This window comes from Nicotiana sylvestris, chromosome 2 (genome assembly GCF_000393655.2).
Source record: "Nicotiana sylvestris chromosome 2, ASM39365v2, whole genome shotgun sequence".
Lineage (NCBI taxonomy): Eukaryota > Viridiplantae > Streptophyta > Magnoliopsida > Solanales > Solanaceae > Nicotiana > Nicotiana sylvestris.
Genome location: NC_091058.1, coordinates 149,864,702 through 149,891,973, shown reverse-complemented (window position 1 = coordinate 149,891,973; position 27,272 = coordinate 149,864,702). Strand labels below are relative to the sequence as shown.

Below are 27,272 nucleotides of genomic sequence, written 5' to 3'. Positions count from 1 at the left end.
AGATCCAGTTTTCTTGAGTTCCTTTTGGCAAGAACTTTTTTCTCTTCAAGGAGTACAATTATAGAGGTCCACAGCATACCATCCACAGACAGATGGTCAATCAGAAGTGTTGAACAAAACCTTAGAAGCTTATCTGAGATGTTTCTGCTCAGATAGTCCTAAGGATTGGTCCAAGTATCTGCCCTTAACAGAGTGGTGGTATAACACCACCTATTATTCCACTATCAAATGTACTCCTTATGAAGCCTTGTATGGCCAAAAATCTCCCATACACCTTCCCTATCTGCGTGGTGATACAGATGTGGAAATGGTTGATAGGTCTTTGGAAGCAAAGGAAGCCATAATTCAGTTGTTGAAATTCCATTTAGCTAGAGCTCAACAAAGGATGAAAGATACTGCCAACCAACATAGGTCTGAAAGATCGTTTGAAGTAGGAGATTGGGTGTATCTTAAGCTACAGCCTTATAGACAAATTTTAGTAGCTAGCAGACCATTCAATAAACTAGCTGCTAAGTATTATGGGCCTTATCCTATTGCAGCAAAGATTGGTTTAGTAGCCTACAAATTACTCATGCCTGCTGATGTCCTTATTCATCTAACTTTCCATGTCTCTCAGTTAAAAAAGTGTCATGAAGTACCTACTATCATCAATTATCCTCATATACTTCACTTGTCTAGCCCTTTTTGTCCTCAACCAGAATCTATACTAGAAAGGAGGTTGGTCAAACATGGTAATAAGGTTGTATGTCAAGTTAGAATCAAGTGGACAGGACTTGATGCTGACTCTGCTACTTGGGAGTATCTGCAGGAGCTTCAGACAAAGTTCCCTTCTTTTAATCCTTGAGGCCAAGGATTCTCTTTAGGGGAGGATATTGATACAAGTTAAAGGAATCGAGCAGTAGAAGAAGAAGCTAAGCAGTTAAAGTTGTAACAGAAATCTGAGCTGGCAGCTGATGTGGCAAAGTTAGTTACGACAGTTATAGTTAGTTAGAAGTTAGTTTACAAGTTGTACTTCTAGAATCTTCAGCTGAGCATATATAGTTGAATCAATTGTAATTGATTGATACTTTTGGAAGTTAATACAATCTATTCTCCCTAAATTTTCTTCCTTGAGCTATATTCTCTCATCTACCTGACATAGCCATCACCTTCTTCGAGCTTTAAGCTCCTAGATTGACTATTTTCCCCTGCATTCTGTTACATTGTATCATGATGTTTCCGGCGAACTTTTATTTTTAACAATTCCTGTTAAAGTTAATAGACAAAGTTTATTAAATATTTGGCGGAGCAAACATGAAGGACCAAAATTGCTTAGAAGATATTTAAGGGACTACTTTAAACCTAACCCACACTTAAGGGACCGTTTTTGTCATTTTATCCTAGTAAATCACAACGGTCCGTTATAAATAGAAGATTGAGAGGTCATGTATAATTTTCTTTTCCAAAGGGATCATATGTAATTTCATTTTTTCCGAAGTTGATATGCAATTTGATCACAAGAAAATGACAAAGAAAAGTTGACGAGCAGCTGCAAGAATAGGAAAATTCTAATTCGGAGGCTAAGCGTTGTTTAAAAGGCAGCACAATCAAAGCACAAATTCATATTACAATCAAATTTCCACTTTCACTATTCGGTTTTTCTGTAAGGATTCTAAGGGAGAAAATGAATTGGATTCAACGCAAAATCTATCTCTACAATGTCACTTTTGGTCTTTACATGCTCGACTGGTGGGAACGTTGCCTCTTCAGTATCCTTTTTAATTTTTTTAGTCACTTGCGTAATAGATCTGATGTTGCTTTAATCTATATGAATTCCAATTTATTTTGCTGATCTGTAATCTGCTAATTGTTAAATGATATATAGAGAGAGATCAGATTTTGGTTGGATCTGGAGTTCTTAACGCGGTTAGATATTTTGGTGCTTGTGTTGTTGTGGTTTATGTGTTACAACGGGTTTCGTTATGCTTCCGAGCTTTTCAACAGGTATGTGTTTCATCCTATGTTACAATCTCAAAAAAAGTAAAGTTTTATCCTAAATTTTTGAAGTTGGTTTAGTTTTTCAGCTACTATAAGAAATGATAAAATATCAAAGGTCTCAAGAAATACAAGAATGAAATCTAGGACCTAAATGTTTATTTTCTTAAATAATGGTGGTGTCCGTGTAGCTTGCACGCACCCAAACTATTGCATCCGGTACCCAGGGACGAAGCTATGTATAGCTAAGGGTGGTCAACTAAACACCCTTCACCGAAAAATTATATTATGTATAGGGTAAAATATTACTTGTTATTGATTAAAAAATAGATTTTGAACACTCTTGCATAGCCCACTAGCAAAGAATGTTCGAAATATTGAATTTCCTGACTTTGTCACCATGGGTATCTGCTTACCTCTCATGGTACGAGGTAACTCCACCCACCAATATCTAGGACCTTCATGTTACTATCTAAAAGTGTGTGGATGGAAATAGGATGTGGAAAGGAGCAGCAATGGGATTAGTATGTAAATACACTAACATCACTAGAGCAAACTGATTGTCAGGGTTTGCAGTTAGCAAAACTAGATAATAATGAACTTGCGTAATGATATTCATTTATGCCATGGTGCACTGAACTTGCATAGTGATATTTAGATGAGCCTAGCATATTCAATACAGTTGCATTTCAATGAATTTAGTGGAAGAATTTGGCTATAATTGTATGAATATGAGTTTCAACTATTAACTATTAGCGGATTTTGATGGTCCCCTAGGATAAGAAAGGGTATTTGACAAATTTGTTTCATATCGAGATTAACTGGAGATCTGGACAAAGAAACCATGTCATCAGTCAACCTAACAAGCCATATTTTCTTAACATGGTATACCCATCAAGTCATTCGACTTGTTATTTCGTACCTCTGGAGAATTAGATAAGAAATGGACCCTGGGCGTAACTTAACCCTAAAAGCTAGCTTATGAGTAGTGGCAGAACTAGAAATTTTATTAAGGGGTGTCAAAATACAAAAAAGTAAATACACGAAGAAAATAAAGGAAGTCAACATATAATATATATACCATAATAATAATTTTTTGACCTAGTTAAACAATGTAATTTTCCGGCGAAAGGATGTCAATTGACACCTCTTAGCATAAGGTGGGGTGAGGATTGACCAAGACCATATAAGGAGACCAAGTATCAACACAAATGGGTACTCTTTAACATTATTGCAAAAATGTAGTTTTCCTGTTTTGATCACATAACTGTGAATCAGGCGGCGTAAGGCCAAGTTTTAGTGTAACAACTATTTTGGCATTGATCAGATGAAAAATAGTTCTCTCGAAAGTTCTGACTCCTGATATCTTACCATCTCTGGCAGCAGAAAAGAGAAAGTAACATCCTTGGAAGGTTAATATAACTGGAATATATATGAATTAGTCAAATTTAATTTGACTGGAAAAATGTTTAAGCCAGAGTAACAAAATCATGACATCCAAATGCACCAGTTTCAGGCCAAGAACACTCCATTTTGGCAACCAGTTTCTTATTTTCTTCAAATTTATGCCATTTCTCAGTTTGCCACCATTGTCCTGTATAAGCTACACCAAGTGCTCATATTTTTCTTTTCACTTGATTTAATTGTTGATATTTAAGATTGATACAAGTTATTCTGTAGTACTTTGCGTTAATAGATACATGTTATTTTTTGTATAACCTGTCATAAGGGGCCTAACTTCCTTAAACATATTCCCTTTGCTCGGACACGAGTGCGGTTGTCTGACACGTGTGCGGATCTAGAGGTCGGATCCTTCGAGATTTAAATTCTAAGATTCGAGGATATGGATCCTAGTATGTATACGGGTGCGCGGATACGGCTAAAAATAATTCACAAAAATAAAAATATAAAATATCTCTAAATTATGACATTTACATTGCTTTTGGTTCTGGTTTTGGGAATCAAATTGTATCTCGTCTTGATTTTTTCCGTTAGTTGTGGTGAAAGTACCCAAAATTGTTTGACCAGCCATACCCACACTCATACTAGTGGTGCAGCACCTAAATTGCTGTGCAACATAGATTCCCCAAGGGATAAGGGTTGTTTTTGGAACTCCGATTGCAAAGTAAATACCTTTTGATTGTTTGAACTAAGTCATTAAAGAAAGAAATGAGGAGGAAATTGGGGATTTAAAGCTAACAGGTGAGCCTGGAAACGGGGTTGAAGAAGAAAAATAACTGAAGCAGCTGCATCCTTGGTAGTCTAGTGAACAGAAAAAAGGGAAGCCCCCTTTTTATTAATACAGTATAGGTTGGTTGAGGAAAACTCCAAAACTAAGGTTCCAAAAAGCTTACCTTATATAATAGAAAAGTTTAAGAAAGGGGCACCCCTACTATACCCCTAAATTACAAGCTAGCGCACAACGGCTGAAAAGCCGTTGTTGCTTGCTGCTTGCAAGCTCGAAAATCTATCTCAATTCTGATTGATTAGCTTCTTCCGTAGCTTGCAAAGTTACAGGCAGTGACAACTGGTTTGAAGAACAACGTAAGTTTTCAGACTTGTTCTGTCTGGGCTGCTGCAACCCCTGTTATTGAGTTGAGTCTTAATTTGCTTTGAATTGTCAGTCCATAAAGAAGTTGTGAGAATGCACGGGAGAAAATATTATTGATTAATATTAACAATGATACAATGAGCCCTATTTATATAATACATGTCCTACTCCTAATACATATGGGATTAGGGTTATTTACTACTATTTAACTATCAAACTAACACTCCCCCTCAAGCTGGTGCATATAAATCATATGTACCGAGCTTGTTACATATATAACTAATACGAGGACCAGTGAGGGACTTGATGAAAATATTAGCAAGCTGATCATTCGACTTCACAAATTTTGTAGCAATATCTCCCGAGAGTATCTTTTCTCTAACAAAGTGACAGTCAATCTCGATGTGTTTAGTTCTCTCATGGAAAACTGGATTTGACGCAATATGAAGAGCAACTTGATTATCACACACAAGTCCCATCTGACTAATCTCACCAAATTTCAACTCCTTGAGCAACTGTTTTATCCAAATTAGCTCACATGTGACCATAGCCATTGCTCAATATTCTGCTTCTGCACTAGACCGAGCAACCGCATTCTGTTTCTTGCTCTTCCAAGACACCAAATTTCCTCCTACTAAGACACAATATCCAGACGTAAAACGTCTATCAGAAGGTGATCCTGTCCAATCAGCATCTGAGCATCCAACGATCTGCTCATGGCCTCGATCCTCAAACAATAAGCCTTTGCCTGGAGCTGATTTTATATACTGAAGAATGCGGACAACTGCATCCCAGTGACTATCACAGGGAAAATCCATAAACTGACTCACAACACTCACAGGAAAGGAAATATCAGGTCTAGTCACTGTGAGGTAATTTAATTTACCAACCAACCGGCTATATCTTGCAGGATCGCTAAGAGGCTCCCCTGTCCTGGCAGAAGTTTAGAATTCGGATCCATCGGAGTGTCAACAGGTCTACAACCTGTCATTCTTGTCTCCTCAAGAATATCCAAGGCATATTTCCGTTGTGAGATCACAATACCTAAGCTAGAGTGAGCGACCTCAATACCCAGAAAATACTTTAATCTGCCCAGATCCTTAGTCTGAAAGTGTTGAAAGAGATGTTGCTTCAACTTACTAATACCATCCTGATCATTGTCGGTAATAACAGTATCGTCAACATAAACGACCAGATAAATACAGAGATTTGAAGCAAAATGTCGATAAAATACACAGTGATCAGCTTCACTACGAGTCATGCCGAACTCCTGTATAACTGTGCTGAACTTACCAAACCAGGCTCGAGGAGACTGCTTTAGACCATAGAGGGACCGGTGGAACCGACATACAAGGCCACTAGACTCCCCCGAGCAACAAAACCGGGTGGTTGCTCCATATAAACCTCATCCTCAAGGTCACCGTGAAGAAAAGCATTCTTAATGTCCAACTGATAGAGAGGCCAACAGCAGCCATGGATAGAAAAAGGCGGACTGATGCAATTTTAGCCACGAGAGAGAAAGTATCACTGTTATCGAGTCCAAATATCTGAGTATATCCTTTGGCAACAAGACAAGCCTTAAGTCGATCAACCTGGCCATCTGGACCAACTTTGACTGCATACACCCAACGATAGCCAACAGTCGATTTACCCGAAGGAACAGGAACAAGCTCCCAAGTACCACTCGTATGTAAAGCAGGCATCTCGTTAATCATAGCCTGTCGCCATCCGGGATGAGACAGTGTTTCACCTATAGACTTAGGGATGGAAACAGAGGACAAAGATGACACAAATGCACAATGGGATGATGAGAGACGATGGTAACTTAAACCGATATAATGAGAATTAGGATTAAGTGTGGGCCGTATACCTTTTCGTAGTGCAATCGGTTGATTAAGAGGAGACAAGTCCGCAATATTAGTAGGGTCAGGTGCAAGACGTGAATCAGCTGGGCCTGATGCTGGGGCGGACGACGATGATAAGTCAGGAGTGGAGCTGTAGAAGGTTGAACTGGACTAGGTGGTGGCACTGGAGCTATAGTTGGTGGAGCTGGACTAGGTGGTGTCATTGGAGCTATAGTTGGTGAAACTGGACTAGGTGGTTGCACTGGGGCTATAGTTGGTGGAACTAGACTAGGTGGTAGCACTGAAGCTATATGTGGTGGAGCTGCAACTGGAACTGTAGGCGGTGGAGCTATGGAGGAAGATGAATGGGAGATAGAGACTGAATCTCCAAAAGAAGAAACGGGTAGCACCTCAGAAATATCTAAGTGATTAACTGGACCTGTGAAGTATGATTGGGTTTCAAAGAAGGTAACATCAACATACATAAGAAATCGCTGAAGGTAATAACATCGATATCCCTTTTGCGTTCTTGAGTAACCCAGAAATATGCACTTAAGAGCACGAGGAGCTAACTTATCTTTTCCTGGAGCAAGGTCATGAACAAAGCATGTACTCCCAAAGACACGGGGTGGAAGAGAGAACAAAGGTAAATGGGAAAACAGGACAGAGAATGAAACTTGATTTTGGATAGCTGAAGATGGCATACGATTAATAAGATAACAAGATGTAGGAACTGCATCCCCCAAAAATGCAGCGGAACATGAGATTGTATGAGTAGGGTACGAGCAGTTTCAATAAGATGTCTATTTTTTCTTTCAGCTACCCCATTTTGTTGGGATGTGTACGGACAAAATGTTTGATGAATAATCCTATGGGAGTTCATAAACTGTTGAAATGGGGAAGACAAATACTCTAGGGCATTATCACTACGAAATGTGCAGATAGAAACCCCAAATTGATTTTGAATTTCAGCGTGGAAGGTCTGGAAAATAGAAAACAACTCAGATCGATTTTTCATAAAAAATATCCAAGTGCACCTGGAATAATCATCAATGAAACTGACAAAGTAGCGGAATCCCAAGGTAGAACTGACCCGACTAGGACCCCAAACATTTGAATGGACTAAAGAACAAGGTGACTCTCCTCGATTATCAAGACGCCGCGGGAAATGGGAGCGGGTATGCTTACCGAGCTGACATGACTCACACTCTAGAGTGGACAAGTGAGATAAGCCAAGTACCATTTTCTGAAGTTTTGACAAACTGGGATGTCCTAACCGTTTATGTAATAAATCTGGTGAATCAGTAACGGGACAAGTTATTGGAGGAAGACAAGATGCGAGTCCATGTGATTTTGCAAGGATAAGGTAATAAAGTCCATCTGATTCACGTATGATTCGCCCTGTACTGCGTTCCTGTATAAAAACAAGGTCATCAAGAAATAAAACAGCAGATTTAAGGGATTTGGCTAAGCGACTAACGGCTATGAGATTAAAAGGACTACCAGGAACATAAAGAACGAAGTCTAAAGGTAAAGAAGGAAGTGGACTTGCTTGACCTATTGCAGTTGTCATGGCTTGAGACCCATTGGCCATTGTGACTGTTGGAAGAGATTGAGAATATGAAATACTAGTGAAAAGAGATTTGTTACCAGAAATATGATCAGATGCACCTGAATCAATGACCCAAGACTCAGAAGGTGAAGATTGGGAGACACAAGTCATGCTACTATTTGTTGGAACAACGGAGGTTAATCCTGAAGATGTCTGTTTACGTGCTTTGTACTGAAGGAACTCAATATAATCCGGTAAAGAAACCATCTTGATGGGATTTAATGCATTGGATCCAACATATTGTGAGTTAAAGGCTTCCGATACAAATTCCATTATAATATTGTGTCGGAAAAAGCAGAAATTTGCTGGGGATCACTGTTCACGCCGGGAAAATCACTGTAGCTCACTGGGAAAAACTCAAAGTGGTCAGAATTTGATTTGAACTAGATGGGTAGGCTCGGAATTGTGAGGAGAGCAAGCTGTCCTGAAGGAATTTCGCGAAAAAGTGGCCGGAAACACTGTCACGCGCCGGCGCGTAGGCGTCGGAGCTTCCCCGGAAAATTTCTTCCGGCGGCGCGTTGGGAGTTGTCTGACGGAGAATTTTTTATGGGTTGGTCGTCGGAGGCCGATCTACTTCGTGGTGGTGTTGGTTTTTGCACAACACTGACGAAGTTACGGACAACCTCTTAAGTCGCCGGAAAATTGCACGGCAACAAGGTCTTTCTTCCCGGAGGCCGCTGGAATGATGCACAACGATAATTTTCTCACTGACGCTCTGATACCATGTGAGAATGCACGGGAGAAAGTATAATTGATTAATATTAACAATGATACAATGAGCCCTATTTATATAATACATGTCCTACTCCTAATACATATGGGATTAGGGTTATTTACTACTATTTAACTATCAAACTAACAGAAGTATTTGGAAGTCATACTGATACCATTTCATATGATCTGTTTCTGATATTTCTCTAGGTTGACCTGAATTAAAGCCACTTGTGTTCATTACTGTGAGTCAGTTGCAAGCGATTGCTTTTGCTGATAGCTCAAATCAGTTGAGAAATACCTATATTTCACATTTTGATGTATCTCTTTCTTAAGATCAACATTAAGATCCTCTTTTTCTTTTTCCTGTCTATAATGTTTGATTCATTGGGAATGCTAATGGGCAACTCTGAAAGTCCATATTTATGGTTTTGTGTACCATAATTAGTTCTGAACAATATTTCAAATCTTTTTCACAGTAATTGTAAGCGAGTTCCTAGTCATCTGATCGTAGTTTCTTTGTCTCAGGCAAATGTGGTGAAAGGTCATCAGCTGGGCTAAGCTTTGTTCTTGACCTTAACTAAGAGAGATATGTATGTATGCCTCTTTTGGCATTTAACTTGTAAGCTTGTTGAAATTGTTTGCTCTTCCATGGATATAGTTGGCTTGGTTGAAAAATGTATTGCTGTTATTTTCTGATTCTTTAACGATAGAGGCATTTAATGTAATAGTTCGAATGACCAAGCAGTGATAGTTTAAGTTTGAAATTTTCACTGTTGTGAGGAATACTTTCAGATTAGCTTATCAATTTGAAGAAAGCATGTTGCTTCATTTCTTTTAATCTTCAAGAGTAATATGAATTTGAGCAGATTCATACCCAGGCATGTACTCTACCTGAGTTACAACCTCCTAGTGTTATTTTAAAATGAGATGTGCATTAAATTTAGTAGCTCTCTCTAATATGTCCTACGCTTGTTTTTGTTCCTCTTTTTTCATCATTTGCCCTATACATTGGTAGTTTTAGGCGTTTACTTTGGAATTGGCAGATCTATTTGGGATTTGGGTGAGTGGCCTCCTTAATTCCAGAATGTAATAGATGAAAGAGAACATATTGATTCATTTTTTTTTTTGCCATCTTCAAGATTAACTTGAATTGAACAGATTGTTATAGCCAGTCATGTAATGCTTTGAGTTCAAGTTCAACAGGCATGCTTCCCTGTTTTATTTACAAAAAAATGGGTTGTAGATAACATAGAGCAGCCCCCCCCCCCCCCAACTACCCTGTTTTGAATCCCTTTGATGAAAATCTTACCTGTCCTTATCACGGAGTTGTGTGGATTTGGCAATAAAGTAACGAATAGGTTCCATGTTTAAGTATATTTCTTCATACGTGATTCTTCTTCTGTAAATTGACACCGCGTGTGGGAAGACGGTATTATAGGAAAAGCAAACTGAGTTCATCACGTCTGGGCAAAAGCCACCCGAAGTTAGTTTCTGCAAAAACCTGAAAAATCACATCTCAAAATGTTGAGCATAATTATAATTTTAAGCATACCCTTTCATGCTCCGACATATTAAAAGAAACTCATACGGTCATACCCAGTGTTTAAATTTTAAACAAAGTTATATTGATTTACAGGTAAAAATGTGTGTTAGTTAATCATGATTTAGTGGTTAAAGGGCCAGTAGAAAACACATGTCCTAGCAGTAAACACAGTGTGGATGTTTATAGAGGGACCGACCATACAACTTTCTAGCAGAAAAAAAAAAAAAGCATAATAAAGAATTCGAAACTAGTTATAAAGTGGATGCAATGCAATTCCAATAATAGGTCGTTGAGAGAAATCATGCAATAGGTAGTCTATATTTCTATTTTTACCTTAGCGCACCCAATCTTATGTACTTCCTTCGTTTCATAATGTGTCGTGATTACTAAAAATAGTTGTCTCAAATTATTTGTCATTTTAGAAGTTCAAAACAAAATTAATTATATTTTTCTTTTTTTAGCCGTAATAATTAATTATCTTAGAAGACTACAAACACATTACTTATGGAGATGACACATAAATTGAGAAAATATTTAATAAGAGTAAAGTAGTCAAAACTATTCTTTCTTAAGGGGCACACACAAGAGAATCACGACACATATTATGAGACGGAGGGAGTATCTATTTTTTCAGACTCCGTAGTAGGAGGTTAATTTAACACAACTGTCTTTTATTCTCTTCTTCGCAAAATCTAATTTTATTCCTTGTAGTATTGAGCTAAGCATATTCTACTTTTAATTTTGTAAAGTTATACGGTTTTTTTTATCTCTCCACTAGTAAATTTTCGTAACGAATTTACAATTGTTAATCCATTTGAATAATTGATTTAAAGAGAAAACTACTTTTGGTATTTTCATTACACTCATTAGATTTGTGAAAATTTTGTTTAGTAGATACCAAAAACTTACAAGTTTGTTAATCAAAAGTATGTCGTATAATTTGAATTTTACAAGATTATTTAGAATTGGAGTAAAAGTAATTGAAAATCTAATATTGTAATTTTCCTTGTAGGAAAAATGACTTGTGTTATCTATGGAAGCTACTAGTCTCATCTTGTGATAGAATTGATTATTTTAGTCTTAAAATTATCTTCGGATCACCAATACCCTTGAACCTATTATTGGATACCTCAGTAATACAGGGGTGTTTAGCATAATTTACCCAAAAGTTTAATCACTTTTCCCTCCGGATTCTTTTCGTACTTTTGAGTACTTTATTCATTTTCAGCTCTTTTTTTTTCCCTTCTCTGCGAAATGTGTTAGTTGCACTATTCATAACAACTGTCTAAGACCAATCCAACTGATAATCTACATATTATTATCTGATTATCATCTTTCAAAGCCATCAATATCTTGTACAAGCACAGGTAACTCTGTCCACCAAGATTTACACAAGTATATCCTAATTGCAAGTGCAGCAAAACTACCACTAAACTTTCAGACCGAAAATGTCATACACCGTAGCTGCAAGTAGTCTGCAACTAATAGTCATTCCAAGAGTATGGAAACTTGATGATAACTGGGGATTGACAACAGTAAGATAAGATACAACAACTAAGCAAGATGGAATAGACTAGGAGGACCTGAAAATTTATGTTTCGGTTATTCAGTTACTTTTACAATGTTGTCATATATTCAAATTCAACCCGGGTTACAAATTCATGAATTAATATTACAAATTAACTCAAAACAGTTAAAAGGGCATAAATTAGTAGAAAAACAGAAATTTCTCATTCTATTGCACATACAAGCTATAAATTTCTTGAGAGCCGTAAGAGATTTGTGAGCATTTTAACCAAAATCACCTACTCTGTCATGGCTTGTCCTTAACTGTTAGCTTCCTCAACATTGGACTGAAGATGCGTGGCATTGGCATTACTCTCTAGCTTGGACACCGCCTCTGGTCCACACAACCTCGTCAACTCTTCCTGTTAGTCGGATTAAAAGGATAACCAACAGTATTTAGGACAGAATGAAGAGGATACTCGAGAATGTGAGGGAAAATGAGATGAGCATACAAGAATATAGAGGGGTGAGGAAAAAGATATTGAAGTAGTGTTTACCTTTATCGAATTATTCTCCGAGGTAAGCTTCTCACATTCCTCAGAGAGCTTTCGCATCTCCTCTTTGAGTGCATGATTCTCATTGCTCAATGTCTCTACCCTCTGTTGTAGCTCTTCACACTCAGCCTGTGAAGCATGAGAGGCATAAGACAATACGACTAATAAAACTTAACTTTACATTCTAGCTAGTCCAAGCGTTGGACCAATCAAATAGTGAAAGTGGTCGGTCATAGTCACAGTTTAAGCTCAATGTTTGTATGCTCACAGTAAGGTGAGTCTTTCCCCTGGGTCAGTTCCATGAAAAGCCTTGCTTCTGAGTTTATAGCACAAAATCTGTTGGACAAACTACAGTCCACAAAGAAGAACAGTGATCGGCTGTTTTTTCCTAAATTTCCACAAAAACAAAAACAAGTTGCTCCTTGTTTCTCAGTAATAATTTTAAGTACACTTTCCATCCCTATATAATTGAGTCCTGATCAGTTTGGCAGGAACACATAGCATGCTACTTTTGCACTTGGGAGAATTGACTGCAATAGGGGATCATATTAACTGCAAGAACAATGTGAATTTCTCATTTTCTCTCTTGTTGTTTTCCTCTTTTTAGGTGGATGGCTAGCTACACCAGTTACTCCATCTCAGTCAAATATCCTATACAATTAAGCCCACCAATAAAACTAATGATTCTGGATTCTCTTGGCAATATTTTTTTGGTTTAGAAGTTGGGTATAGAGTGTTTAGAGAGAGAGAGAGAGCATGTGCGTGTGTTTTTGTGTGCACGATAAGTACAGATGGGAATTTTAATAATACTCTCTTAGTCCTAATTTGTTAAGTCATTAATATTTGGGTAGTCAAACAAATTTTCCCGTGATTAGGGCACTTTCAACCATTAAATAATTTTAACTACCAGAATTATACTTTATATACAGTTTTCAAATATGTAAGTTTTAGTTAAAAAAGTAAAAGAAAACAATATTCTATTTCAGAGCTAAAAATAAACGAGTTGAACAACCAACACCATTTGTTTCTTGGAGAAGGGAGTACTAAAAGTTAGAAAATAAAAAATCTCAAACTCAATAGAAAATTTTAGACCACCATCCAACCAACTTCGGAAAGTGAAGAAAAAGTAGTTGCCTCATACTTTACATAAAGATATATATTAAGACTCTTATGTAATCTCAAATTAATTGAACATTATTTTATGTGTAACCTCGTTGGTATTATTACTTTGGGCATCTGTCGGAAGTGGTACAGTCTCTCCTCCGGTAACCTCTAAGTCACGAGTTCAAAGGAGAAATAACCACTTTGCAGAAATGCAAAGGGAAGGCTACATATGGTATACATCAACTCTCCAACTACAATTGGTGTAACGACCTGACCGGTCGTTTTGAGCTTTAGCGTTCCGTTCGGTGGTTTAAGGTCTTGAGAAGCTTCATTTGGAGAGAAGCTCGGGCGATTCGGAATTGATTTGGAAGAATGATCCTTGTTTTAGAAGCTTAAGTAGTAAGAATTGACCGGAGTTTGACTTTCGGATAGACGACTCTTGAATGGTATTTTAGGGAGAGGAAGGCTCGGGACCTGAATCGAGTGAGGTGCATCAAAGACGAAGACGGTAAGGTATTGGTGGAAGAGGCGTGTATCAGGCGTAGATGGCATGAGTACTTCCATAGACTCTTGAACGAGGAAGGGGATAGGAACATCGTGCTGGGTGAGTTGGAGAACTCAGAGAGTCAGAGAGATTTTGGGTTTTGTAGGCGTATTAGGTGTGAGGAGGTTGATGTGGCTATATGGAAGATGTGCAGGGGTAAGGCGACTGGGGCCAACGAGATCCAGTGGAATTTTGGAAAGAAGCGGGTAGGGTAGGCTTGGAGTGGCATACTAGCTTGTTTAACGTTATTTTCAAGACGAAGAAGATGCCCGAAGATTAGAGGTGGAGTTTGATGATTCCGTTGTACAAAAACAAAGGTGATATCCAGAACTGCAACAACTATAGGGGTATCAAGTTGCTGAGTTACACTATGAAAGTCTGGGAGAGGGTGGTGGAGAAGAGAGTGAAGACAAGCGTATCTATATCTGAGAACCAGTTTGGATTTATGTCGGGACGGTCAACCACAGAAGTCATTCACTTTGTGAGACGATTGGTGGAGCAGTATAGGGAGAGGAAAAAGGACTTGCACATGGTGTTCATTAACCTTGAGAAGGCTTATGACAAAGTCCCGAGGGAGGTGCTATGGAGGTGTTTGGAGGTTAGCGGAGTCCCGGTAGCGTACATTAGGGTGATTAAGGACATGTACAAAGGCTCTAAGACTCGGATGAGGACTGCGGGAGGAGACTCGGAACATTTCCGAGTGGAGATGGGGTTGCATCAAGGATCAGCCCTTAGCCCGTTTTTGTTTGCCCTAGCGTTGGATGTCCTGACACGTCACATACAAGGGGTGGAGGAGTTGCCATGGTGCATTTTATTTGCTGATGACATAGTACTGATTGATGAGACGCGAGGGGGTGTTAACGTTAGGTTGGAAGTTTGGAGACAGGCGCCGGAATCCAAAGGCTTCAAGTTGAGTAGGTCAAAAACTGAATACTTGGAGTGCAAGCTCAGTGAAGAGAGGCATGAAGAAGAAGTAGAAGTAAAGATTGATACTCAAGTCATTCCCACAAGAGATAGTTCAAGTATCTTGGGTATATAATCCAAGGGAATGGGGAAATTAACGAGGATGTTACTCACCGCATTGGAGCGGGTTGGATGAGGTAGAAGCTAGCTTCGGGGGTTTTATGTGACAAGAATGTACCGCCTAGACTTAAGGGAAAATTTTTACAGGGGTGGTTAAACCAGCTATGTTGTATGGAACTGAGTGTTGGCCTGTTAAGAAGTCTCATGTCCAAAAGATGAGCGTAGCAGAAATGAGAATGTTGAGATGGATGTGTGGTCATACCAGGAAAGACAAAATTACGAATGAAGTTATTAGGGACAAAGTGGGAGTGACATCCGTGGAAGCCAAGTTACGGGTATCGAGGTTGCGATGTTTGGGCATGTGAAGAGGAGAGATATAGATGCCCCGGTCAGGAGGTGTGAGAGGTGGACCATGGCGGGCTTGACGAAGGGCAGGGGTATGCCTAAGAAGAATTGGGGAGAGGTGATTAGGCACGACATGTCGGTGTTTCACCTAACCGAGGACATGACTAGCGACAGGAAGGCGTGGAGGTCGAGGATTAAGGTGGTGGGTTGACAGGTAGTTGCGAGTTTTTCATAGGTTCACCAGTAGTACTAGTAATATTCGTGTTGTGGGTTGAAAGTTACTTCCTTCTAGTTTGTTATTGTATCTGGTATTTTGCAACCACGTCCTTTGTTTTTGTAAATTGCTACTGAGATTGTTGCTCTCTGATTGTTACTATTTGATGCTACTTTTTCGCCCTTTTTATTGGATATTGTTTCTCCCTAATGGTTACAATTTGATGCTACTTTTCTCCTCTTTTCTTATCGCCTTTCTCCCCCCTCTTTCCTCCTTTTCTTCTCCCCTATTCTTCCTTTCCACCTTCTCTTGAGCCGAGGGTCTATCGGAAACAACCTTTCTACCTCTCCATGTAGGGGCAAGGTCTGCGTGCTCACTACTCTCCCCAGACCCCGCCCGTAGGATTATACTGGGTATGTTGTTGTTGTTGTTGACTCTGGAATGGTATTTTGTGATTCCAATAGCGTCGGATGATGATTTTGTACTTAGGCGTATGTACGGATTTGGATTTGTAAGTCCGTAGGTCAATTTGATGCCTTTTAGCGAAAGTTAGAAAGTTGAAGGTTTGGATGGTTGAAAGGTTTAACCGGAAGTTGACTTTGTTGATATCAGGTTCGGATTGTGGTTCTGGAGTTGGTATAGTTTCATTATGTCATTTGGGATTTGCATGTAAAATTTGAGGTCATTCCGAGTTGATTTGATATAGTTCGGCGTGAGTTGTAGAAGTTGAAAGTTCATTAGTTGATTGGGCTTGAATTGAGGTGCGATTCGTATTTTTTATGTTGTTTGGCGTGATTTGAGGCCCCGAGTAGGTCCGCGTTATGTTTTGGGATTGGTTGGTGTGATCGGACGGGGCCCCGTGGGACCTGGATGTGTTTCGGATGAGTTTCGGGCCATTTCACCCATGTTTGGAGTTGTTGATTTTCCGGTGTTTCAGTTGTTCTTCGCGATCGCAAAGATGAAGCCGTGATCGCGTAGTGATTCTTGGAGCTAGGTGATTTTGTTCATCGCGGACGCGACAGTGGATACGCGTTCACGAAGGTTTCAGCAGGTTGTTGTCCGCGTTCGCATCATTGGTTCTGTGTTCGCGCAAGGAAGTTGGGGGCTAGAGGAAACTACTCATCGCGTTCGCGATATGTTGGACATGTTAGCGAAGGTTGGCCTTATTGTTCATCGCGCTCGCGAGGTATGTGCCGCGAACACGTAGCTTATTTTCTCTGGGCAGTGAAGTTGTGTTTCACGATTACGAAACTTTTTCCACGATGGCGAAAAGGAACCCCTGGGCAGACTATATAATACTCTATTTCAAGGGCTTTTGTTATTTTATCACTTTTTGAGTTAGAGCTCGGATTTGGGCTATTTGCGAGGGGATTTTCACGTTTTGGATTGGGGTAAGCATTCTTGACTTGGATTTGGTTATATTAGCATTCTTGACTTGGATTTGGTTATTTCATGATTTTATCCTTGTTTTTATCATTTAATTGATGATTTGAATTAGAGAAATTGGAGATTTTAGTAAAAACTTTCTAGAACACAAAATGATTTAAAGGCCGATTTGAGCTCAGAATTAGATGATTTTGGTATGGTTGGACTCGTATCGGAATGTGTATTCGGATTTTGTCGGGTTCCGAGGTGCAGTCCCAAGGTTGACTTTTTGATTCTTGTTCAAGATCGAAGCTTTATTATCTAGAATTGTTTCTTATGGCTTTTATTTATGATACTAAGTTATTTTGGCTAGATTCGAGCCGTCCGGAGGTTGTTTCACATGGGGAGGACTTTTTAGAGTATTGATTTAACTTCTTTGAGGTAAGTATCTTGCCTAACTTTGTATGATTAAACTATCCCGTAGGATTTGGTCTAATTACACTATTTGAATTATGGTACATGAGGTGACGAGTGTGTACCCGGGCTTATATGTGGAAATTGACCGGTTTGGACTCTTAGGTTACTTTATGTATCTAGTTAGAATTGTTATTACTTGTTACATCTTTCATTGTTGAATTCATTATTATATGCTTAGATTGTAGTCGTTATTCATGCTCTATCTTTCATTGTCGAGTTTACTCTTATATGTCTTAATTGAAGTCACTATTACATGCTATATCTTTCATTGTCAAGTTCATTCTTATATGCTTTAACCGAAGTTGTTAGTACATGTTCTATCTTTCATTGTCGAGTTACTCTTATATTTATTTAATTGAGGTTGTTAGTATACGTCATGCCTTTCATTGTTAAGTTCATGCTTAAGCAAGAAATTAAAGTTGAAGTTATTGAGAGCTATCAACCTGTTTTAGTTGAAGTTGTTTTATGGAGTATCCTTGTTGAGTTAATTCCCGTTTCATTTTGTTGTTTCTTGAGATTCTTATAGACATTGTGGTTAAGCCGTGGGCTATGTGTTGTGGTAACATTGGTATTGTTGATTTTGGCAACATTGTGGCCTATGGGTACGTGTAGTACGAGTTGGTATATCATGTTGTGATGTTGGCACATGTGGATTTGTTGTGATGGTTGATTGGTGCTATGCAGAGCATAAGGATGGCATTTCACTATTGTTGATTGAGCGGAGTGATACGGGTGGCTATTAATCTATTGTCTGGTCGGATTAATACGGGTGGCTATTAATATACTGTCTGGGCGGAGAAATACGGGTGGCTATTGTGTTTATTGTTTGGGCGGAGCGATACGGGTGGCTAATACGATATTGTCGGTGCCGTGAGATAAGGGTGGCTATGTCAGGGTTGATACGTGATGGCTTGGGGGCATATTAATGATGACATGCGTGTGATGGTATGGTTTACCTTGTGTGGGTTATGCACAGTATGTGACTTGTTGTGTTGCTTCTTATTAACTACTCGATATCTTTGATATTACTTGTTGACTAGGATCGTAATAGTACACTCGCACATGCATACACTGTAACATGTCATTTATACCAATTCAGGAGTATGAAACTTGAAAATTCATTGATCATGCATATGTATTCTTGTATATCTGCTTTCATTGTGATATTGGGCCTGTGACCATGCCGGGCGGATTGTGATAGTGAGCCTGTGACCATGCTTGGCGGATTGAGATATTGGCACGTGAGTTGTTCGTGCGGCTGTGATCGATAATGTGGGCACGAGGGGCCATGTCTATATGATTCGTGATTTGGGACTCGTGGCTTGTGGTTATGAGGTGTGGTACCTCGGGGTGTTTCTGTGGTAATCATTGTGTTAGGTCGGCTTGATTATTTGATTGTTATTTGTTTTTCTTGTTTGGTCTCACTGGTACTTTAACGGTGTTCTAATTACTTTACTGTTTTACCACATGTTTATTCCTTGTTGCCATTTACTATTTCTTGCTCCCATTATTAGCTTTATGCTGATATACTGCATGGGTTATTATGTCTAGTAGGTGTCCTGACTTGTACCTCATCACTACTCTACCGAGGTTAGTCTTGATACTTACTAGGTACCAATTGGTGTGTACTGAAGCTACACTTATGCACATTTTTGTGCAGATCCAGGTGTTGGAAACTGTGGACCCAAGCAATGTTAGCTTCCCTGATCGTGAGGATTAAAGGTAGAGCCGCTCGATCGCCGCAGTCCCTTGGAGTCCTTTTCCTTTTGTTTGTACTGTTAATTCACTATCCGAACAATATTGTATTTTGTTTTGAGTTATTTTATGTACTCAGTAGAGTTCGTGACCCTGTACTACCTAGTCTTGAGGATCTAGATTGTTGTGATTATTGTCGTGTAGGCTTGTATCACCTTTATTTCGGTATTTATATTAAATTTTGCTTTAGAAATATCATGTTAATTTGTTTAACTGTTGTAATTGATCGGCTTACCTAGTTGTAGAGACTAGGTGCCATCACAATCCTTAAGGTGAGATTTTGGGTTGTGACAATTGGCACTAGCTGGGGAGCAATTCATGTGCTAGGTTAAGGTAAGTCAAAAAATAATAATGCTACAATTTTACAGATCCATCAATTTTGTTTAAGAATTGCCCTTTTGGCTTGTGAAAACATTGGATATTGGTGCCTCTACTTTGATTTGTTCTATTCAACAGTAAAAGATGGCCTTCTTTTCTCTATTTGATCCGTTCCAAGAATTCTAACACAGTTTAATATCCATCTAGGAAAAATGAAATTATTTTCAGAACTTCCATTGACGTTGGTTCAGGTTGCCACACATCTAATGACAATGAAACTGTCATTAGATGTTAATCAGACTGAGTGCTACAGACGGACTAGCGAGAGGAGGAATGAAAATGATTGACGCAGGAGCTCCTATAAGTGTTCCGATCAGTGGAGGGACTCAGCACGAATTTTTAACGTGCTTGGAAGACTTTTTATATTAGACTAGTATTAGTTAGTGACCCCAACTTAGTGAGCCCTTCCTTCCGTGACGAACGGTTGGCATCGTACCTATATTATATCTATGGACCGAGGAGAAAAGGGGATTAGCAGGTTGAGGAGTGTATTGCTCCTCGTTTCTCCCTCCCCCCCCCCTCCCTCCACCATAGATAAAATACACCAATTTATTACCCAAAAAGAAGAACTAAAGCCCAGTGCTGGACCCAAAAAACCCAGTCCCTCGAAGAGATGGACGAGAAACAATATTTGTGACAAATAACTCAAACCTGTTTGCGTAATCTTGACCTCCTAGCTGATTCTCGATTTGATTGCTTTCTCTTTTGCCTTTTAAGTTCACGTTCATCCTATGAAGAAGGGTTATAAAGCACTTATCAACAAAAAGGTGAAGATAATAACAAGGGTACAATCCCATTATTGACAGCACACATATTGAGATACAAATAAAAATAACAACAAAAGCAACGATCACTTTTTGAAATGTGTAAACATTCCTTCAGATTCCCACAAAGTTACTGAGATACAGCAAACTAGCAAGATAAAGACACAAAGATATAGAGCTGCCAAAATATGGAACCATAACTAAAAAGTTAATGATAAGGAAGTTGAAACCAAGTTCAGTTTCTTGCGACCAAATTTCAACCCTTACTCAGGTTTAAATTTTATAAATTTAATTTAAGAGATATTTGGGCAAATATGGTCCTACAAACAGGCAAGTTTATTACAAAAGAATGAACCGGTTGTTTCTTTAAAAGTTCTCCGGCAGAACAATACTGTATGTTTCAAGATTATAATTGCTGAAAGAACTTCTGCACTTCTGGTCAGTAACTAGCCATCAGTTATTTTAGGACCAACCAAAACATCAGAAGACCTGTAAAAACCCGGACTTAAGCTCGAACGCTCTCCAGATCACTATCTAGGTTTAGATCTTTCTCTATCCCCTTTGAATATCATAGTTTCCCCGAACCATCGTTTTTGTTAGATAGTTACTTGACCTTATTAAATATATGGATATAAGTATTATATGTAGTAGTGTCACTCATTGGTTAAATGTAAGATGCCTATAAATAGGTTTGTCTTGTATTACCTTATTATCAACTCATCAACACACCTCTCATTTCCTCACGATTCAATATTTTGTTGAGTAAACATGAATTCTGAATGTCAAGTTACACCAGAAACAATGAGTCTTATTGAACAATATCTTCAAATACCCCTAATGACCGTATGCAACAAAGAAAAGGGAGTACATTTTGTGCTTTTAATCACACAAGCGGCTAGAGGAATTAATTTGATAAGATATTGGCACTATGTACAGAGCACAAAAGTAACACGATCAACTGTGCATTTGTTTGTTTCAGAAAATTGAATGAAGGACAAAAAAAAAATCTACCTGAATCCATTCACGTCCTATCCCAGGAGCTGGTGCGACACCAGATTGATTTGATCGCATTTTAATCATTCCAGGACCGGCAGATGATGCATTCCACAAATCCATTCCGATATTCAGATTAGTTGCAGGCATAGCAACCGGATTCCCTGTTGCAGGATTGTTCTGAGAACTGGCTCCTGATAATTGACAATCACATAAACCTATTTAATAAAACGAATAAGGCATAATTAAGGAGCAGACAAGCCACACAAGTTACCATTTGCAAGCATTAGATCAAAGTTTCTACTCTTGTTTGCAGAAAATTCCTGAGATAATAAAACAAGAAAAAACAGTCTTAACTAGCAGTTGATAGGGAACATACATGACACCAATATATTTTAAGTAAACTATGAAACTCTTTAAGTTAAATCGGAGTGCATACATGGTTATCATTTTCATCATTTGCATCTGATGAACCTTCACTTCCGCTTTCAGCACTATTCAAGAGAATATATTAAGTCAGATGTACAAGGACACATCCAAAAGAAGAACAATTTAAAGGGAAGTGAGATTAAAATGAGTCAAAAGACAAAATTTAACAATAAATCCACATGAAAAGACCTTCTTGTGGCACCGTCATTTCCAGAACCTGAAGTCGCTTTCCCACTTTCTCCTGCCTTGCCACCTGTATATCCCTTTAATTTTTTGCTTGTACTCTGGTCCTTAGGATCAGGTGCCTTACTATCTGATTCTGGATTTGCCTGCAGTGGGTTTGGAGTCTACCAAAAGGACATGAACGATATTAATAAGATAGAGGCATTTGAGGGGAAAAATTATTCACAGAAAAGTTATACATGAGTGACTCTCTTTCATCAGCTTTCAAATTGATAGTAACCGAATAACAAAAGGACTGGTTACCATGGGCATATTAGGATGAGCATAAACTCCAGTAGGAGGATATAAAGCTGGATATGGGACTGGAGCACCATAAGGAGGCATAAGCGGATGCTGAAATATCATGCAATAAAGTGTAAGTACATTAAAAAAGTTCCGAGTTTTATACTTTATATAGTAAAAAAAAGTTACAACGTGCCGTAAAAAAAGAACTATATAAATTAGTGAATGAAAAGTCAATCACCTGGCCTCCCCACATGTATGGATGGGGAGTAGGACTAGCAACAGTTGGGGAAAAGAAGTGAGGTGCAGCTCCAGCACCATAATAAGCCTAAACCGGAAAAAATAGAGCTTAAGAATTAAAAATTCGTCATCTTAATGTTGATGTGGTGCACTTGACAATGATTAATCACGAAAGAAATTCATTATCAACCTGCATAGAACTTGACCAATCGGGATATGAAGGTGTAGCTTGTGTCTCCTGAAAATCAAACAAATGGAAAACTTCTGAATAGCGAGCCACAAAACAGAGAGTTAAGGAGAGTGACACTAAAATTTATATAAGCACGTATTGCGTGTAAATCTATGGAATAAGAGTAAAGGAAAATGACCTGAGTTGAAGTAGCTTTTGAAGGCTTTGCAGGAGTGCTTTCTTCCCCAGCCCCCATTAGGTGTCGATTCAATAGTCAATTACCCACGTTTATTTGATGATCCAGAAGATATGTACTCAATTAAAAGCTAGATGTACCTGAAAGTAGGAGAAAATAATGGAAAAAGAAGCTAGGAATCTTTTGTTTTTATCTCTACATATTACTCCAGTCATTGTCATATGGAATAACTACAAAGGTTTCAAGACCGAACAACCATCCTTATGGCATGAATGGAATTTTATGTTTCAAAAATTATATTTCAATATATAAAGCTGTGGCGAGGTCATTTTCTTGCCACCAACAAAAGAAGCTGTCAAGTTTTCATCTCTGTTGCTTATACCAAAGAAGATGAACTACAAAAATGTAAAATAGTATCAAGAAGGAGACTGCAAAAGGACGAAACATGATGTATATGTATCGAGGAGACAATTGTAGTCCTGCAACAGTTATTTTGGCTTTGAAAGCAATCTATTATTTACATTGCAACCTATGAGGAATCTCATTGAGCATAGAACACATACCATATTCAGAAAAGTAACTAACATCAAGATACTATAAGTAATACTTAACTGTCTTACAAGGTAGGATTCTCCCCACAAGAAAAAATGTAAGATTGTCAAGCCAAAAGAATTTGAAGATAAATTACACCAAAAGATTTGTTTAGATTATCAAGATCGAAAAGCTAAAGCCTTTCCTTAACCAAGAGATCTTTCTTATGTATTCGGTGCTTTGGAAGAATTAGCGACTTATTATACTCTCTTTTGTTCCTTTGTCAAAGAATGACTGCATGAATAACAAAAAGCTGATCCTGCACATAACATTGACCGGAAAACACCTTTTCTATATTATTTCTTGATGTGAATACTTTCTTTTATTAATTGAAGGGTTTTTCTTAAACTTATATGCAGCATTTCCAAGTATCCTCTACATCAAGAAACAAAAGCAGAAAGAACATTTGTGCAAGCATACAACTCCTCCAGTCAGAAACAAATCTCAGATTGGAATTTGAACTTTCTCCCATCAGGTTGTATTATAAAAAGCCAGTCTAACCGTAGTATTTTATTTCTTACAAACCAAGGTTCATCAATTATTTTCTTGCTCTCAACTCTAAGAATTTTTTAAGATGCCCTTATTCTTGCAAGTAAAAATTGTGATATTTAAAGCAAAGCAATAGCAACACATTTTCTACTAAGGGATAATTTAAGATGACTTGCCCACCTTTCCTTTTAAAGCATTCGCAACACACTGTCGACTTAAAACAATAGAATACTTAACTTCTTCCTCAAAAAAAGGTAAGTATCAAGTTTTCCAAAAAAACTACCCACTTTATGTCCCCTGTCCATACAACATTATATATTCTAGTCTAATTTAAGAACGTTCATTACTGAACATACAACAACATAGCCATTGTGATCCCACAAGTGGGGTTTGAGGAGGGTAGAGTGTACGCAGACCTTACCCCTACCTTGTTGAGGTTGAGAGACTGTTTTCGATAGAACCTCGGCTCAAGAAAAGCATTTTCAAAACAGGTTTGAAAAATACAAGAGTAAAGAAGCAACGTTCATTATTGAACATGACAAAGTAAAATGGCAGGACAATATCAGTCTCCATACAAATGTTAAATATCATAAAGGAAAAATGAGAGAATTTTCTGCTAATATTACGTAATTCAAGGTTGAAATAAGTTTTCCAATAAGAATAATGATGATGCTGATAATAATAATAATAATAATAATAATAATAATAATAATAAAAATAAAAAAAATAGAAAAAAAAGAAAGATGGGTTGTGAATTGCCAGCCTAATGTATACATTGTTAAATGCAGTGATAAAATCATAAAAGCAATTGCAGCTCCATATATCACCAAAATTTTCCAGTTTTGTACACTGAACCGATCTTAATGCCTGATAACAAAACTACGACTCATATTTCTGCTCAATGGAAAGCCCTAATCATGGGAAGGAAAAACATGACTTGTACATCATCCATCATATGATGTGTTAAATGTCAAAAGATCCTTCTTAACTTGTCTCGCAAACTAAAGACTTTCTTCACCTATAGAACCAATCTAGTCTAGACTTTTATTGACTACTCCCTAGACAAGATAGGGAAAGGATTTTCATGGCAAAAGAATTATCTGTTGCTAATAGAAGATTCATATTTCATCTATCTAGCAGCAACAAATAGCTATACTTGAAAAACCGAGAGCACAAACAAAGGAGTTTAACTTCTATACACTGTTTTTTATTACTATTAGGTCATAAAAACGAGTAACCCTCAATAGATAACATAAAAGTAAGACAGCTTATGCTACAACAGCTTAAAATACATAGTGTAAAAATTCTTTTAACTTTGTTTGTGTACTTAAGATAAATCCCAAAGGTAATTATGTTTCCTTCCTTAAAAGCACTATAATGAATGAATGTTTATTTCTCTCGCTCTCTCTCTCATGTGCAACTAACTATATGGCTAATGAAGTCTCTCAATGTAAAATTACCGTTTAGTTTCTAGGGGCCTTACATGAAAGAACAAAGGACAAAAGAGGAAAAGTTCACTTAACCCCCCATAGAATAGTTCAATTACATATAATCTGAATTTTAGGCAAGAAAGGTTTCAAACATACGCAATAATTTTGCTAATACAGACAGAAGAATTGGCTGTTCTTTTGTCAATTAAGCTACTAAACTTCCAACAATATATGCAAAGAATCTTTTGGGCCCAGTCAAATTTACTCTACAATATACAAACCAATTTTGAAGCTCAAATTGGAATCATAACAGAGAACACGTGGACAAATTCAAACGAAACGGCTAAAATTAGGAAGACCCCAAGTCTGAGAATTGTGGAAAACAACAACATATACAGTGTAAACTACTATATTCATAAAATAACCATAATAATTCAGTAGTTGTCTGTGTTTATGTGTTTTATGGAAAACTCTTAAGACAAAAACAAACAAAAAAAAACATAGAAATACGAAGTGAAAGAAAAGAGGGAAGAGGGAAGGACTGACCTGGGTGTCTGAAAGAGAGGGGGTGTGAGTGTGAGGTGGAACAAAGGAGAGTCCAACTCGGATAGACAGTCGATGTTGTTTTTTCCTTTCTTTCTTTCTTTTTTTTGTTTCGTTTCTAGTTCCTTCTTTGGTTGGTGTTAATGTGTGAAAGTACTAAAGAGCGAAAAACGGGAACTTTCCCTATCTTCATCAGAAGATCTAACGGTTAGGAGACTTTGGACGATTAACTTGTCCTAAATCTTAACACTAATTTAAAGTTTATTAATTATTGACAGTTGCTTCAGATTTATCCCCATAATAAATAATAACACGCATTCTGGTCCGAACACACTACTCTTTTGGCAAGACGTAATTGTTGTAGAGGCTGATGCAATTATGGAAAAAATAAAAAAACACTCGTAGGTTATGTTTAAGTTGCTTCTTTTTTCAAGTTTTTTCTTTTGTTTTCTATTTCGATTTTATGGTTATTGTCATGTAACACAGAGAAAAACAAGATTTTTCGCGACTCATTAACTATATTGTAAAGTGTAAACCATGAACATGAGTCACATAAACCGAAAAATTAATATTCACCTTGACTTTTTTTGGTCAAACAATAAAAAATTTATTTAAGCAAGTATGAATATGTACATCCACTAGTTCATTATTGGCTCTAGAACTAGTCCTCATCTTTGTAACTCTCTATTGACACTTCCTCCTATCCTTTGGATTCTATTACAATATATTCCTATACTAAGTTTGGGTATGAGTTTATACTTTCTAATATTCTTTTCCATCTGCTTCTATGTTGTCATTTACTATACAGTTGGATAACAACCTCTCTTGATCTAAGTTTGTGATCTTGGTGTTATTCTTGGAATTTTCTGGCATTGCGCTCATTCCAAATATGATAGACAATCGCAGCTAGCATCCATCCTAGGACCTCTACATGAGCTTTGCTGCTGCACTTTTTGGTCGTTATCCTTTCAACTTCCTCTTCCCAGCTTCCTACATGACTATTTTCTCTTATCCAGCGTAAGAAGGATCTCCATAATTGTCATGAGTACTCACATTCAAAAAAACAGATGTGAGTGTGTTTCTTCAGCATCAGACGCGCATAACACACAGTTCCTAGGAACTTGTATTCACCATTTGGCCAATCTGTCAACTGTGATGAGACTTTTCTATAATGCAAGTCACAATATAAACTGGTAATTTGGCACATGACATGGTCCCATGGTGAGGCTTTTCCACGCGACTTTAGGATATTGAGGAATCAAATGTAGATATGCCTTCTTGATTATGAACTTATCAGCTTGAGTGAATTGCTGCATATCTATGTAGAGATCACTGTTTACATACCACTTCCTTGCATAAAAAAATTTCCTAACAAGCCAACATATTTGCTTAGGTGTCTCTATCTCACTGATATCTCTTCTCTTTATGCAGAAGCTGTAAATTCATTGTACCCATAGGGT

The 27,272-nt window shown here is 37.8% G+C and overlaps 2 protein-coding genes across 2 annotated transcripts; one reads left to right on the top strand and one right to left on the bottom strand.

Annotated features, from left to right (window-relative positions):
- Nucleotides 1–1,456: 1,456 nt before the first annotated feature.
- On the top strand, nucleotides 1,457–9,533 carry LOC104225339 (uncharacterized). The gene is made up of 3 exons (XM_009777113.2): nucleotides 1,457–1,748; nucleotides 1,911–1,983; nucleotides 9,221–9,533. Exons 1-3 carry the CDS (start codon nucleotides 1,664–1,666, stop codon nucleotides 9,231–9,233), a joined length of 171 nt encoding a protein of 56 aa, XP_009775415.1. The 5' UTR covers nucleotides 1,457–1,663; the 3' UTR covers nucleotides 9,234–9,533.
- Nucleotides 9,534–11,779: 2,246 nt separating this feature from the next.
- LOC104225342 (G-box-binding factor 1-like) lies at nucleotides 11,780–25,944 on the bottom strand. Its single transcript, XM_009777114.2, has 12 exons — nucleotides 25,816–25,944; nucleotides 22,763–22,899; nucleotides 22,585–22,632; nucleotides 22,396–22,482; nucleotides 22,176–22,265; nucleotides 21,879–22,036; nucleotides 21,700–21,754; nucleotides 21,535–21,583; nucleotides 21,279–21,454; nucleotides 20,155–20,232; nucleotides 12,302–12,427; nucleotides 11,780–12,166 (listed from the first exon to the last, which is right to left on the bottom strand). Exons 2-12 carry the CDS (start codon nucleotides 22,817–22,819, stop codon nucleotides 12,065–12,067), a joined length of 1,026 nt encoding a protein of 341 aa, XP_009775416.1. The 5' UTR covers nucleotides 22,820–22,899; nucleotides 25,816–25,944; the 3' UTR covers nucleotides 11,780–12,064.
- Nucleotides 25,945–27,272: the final 1,328 nt, after the last annotated feature.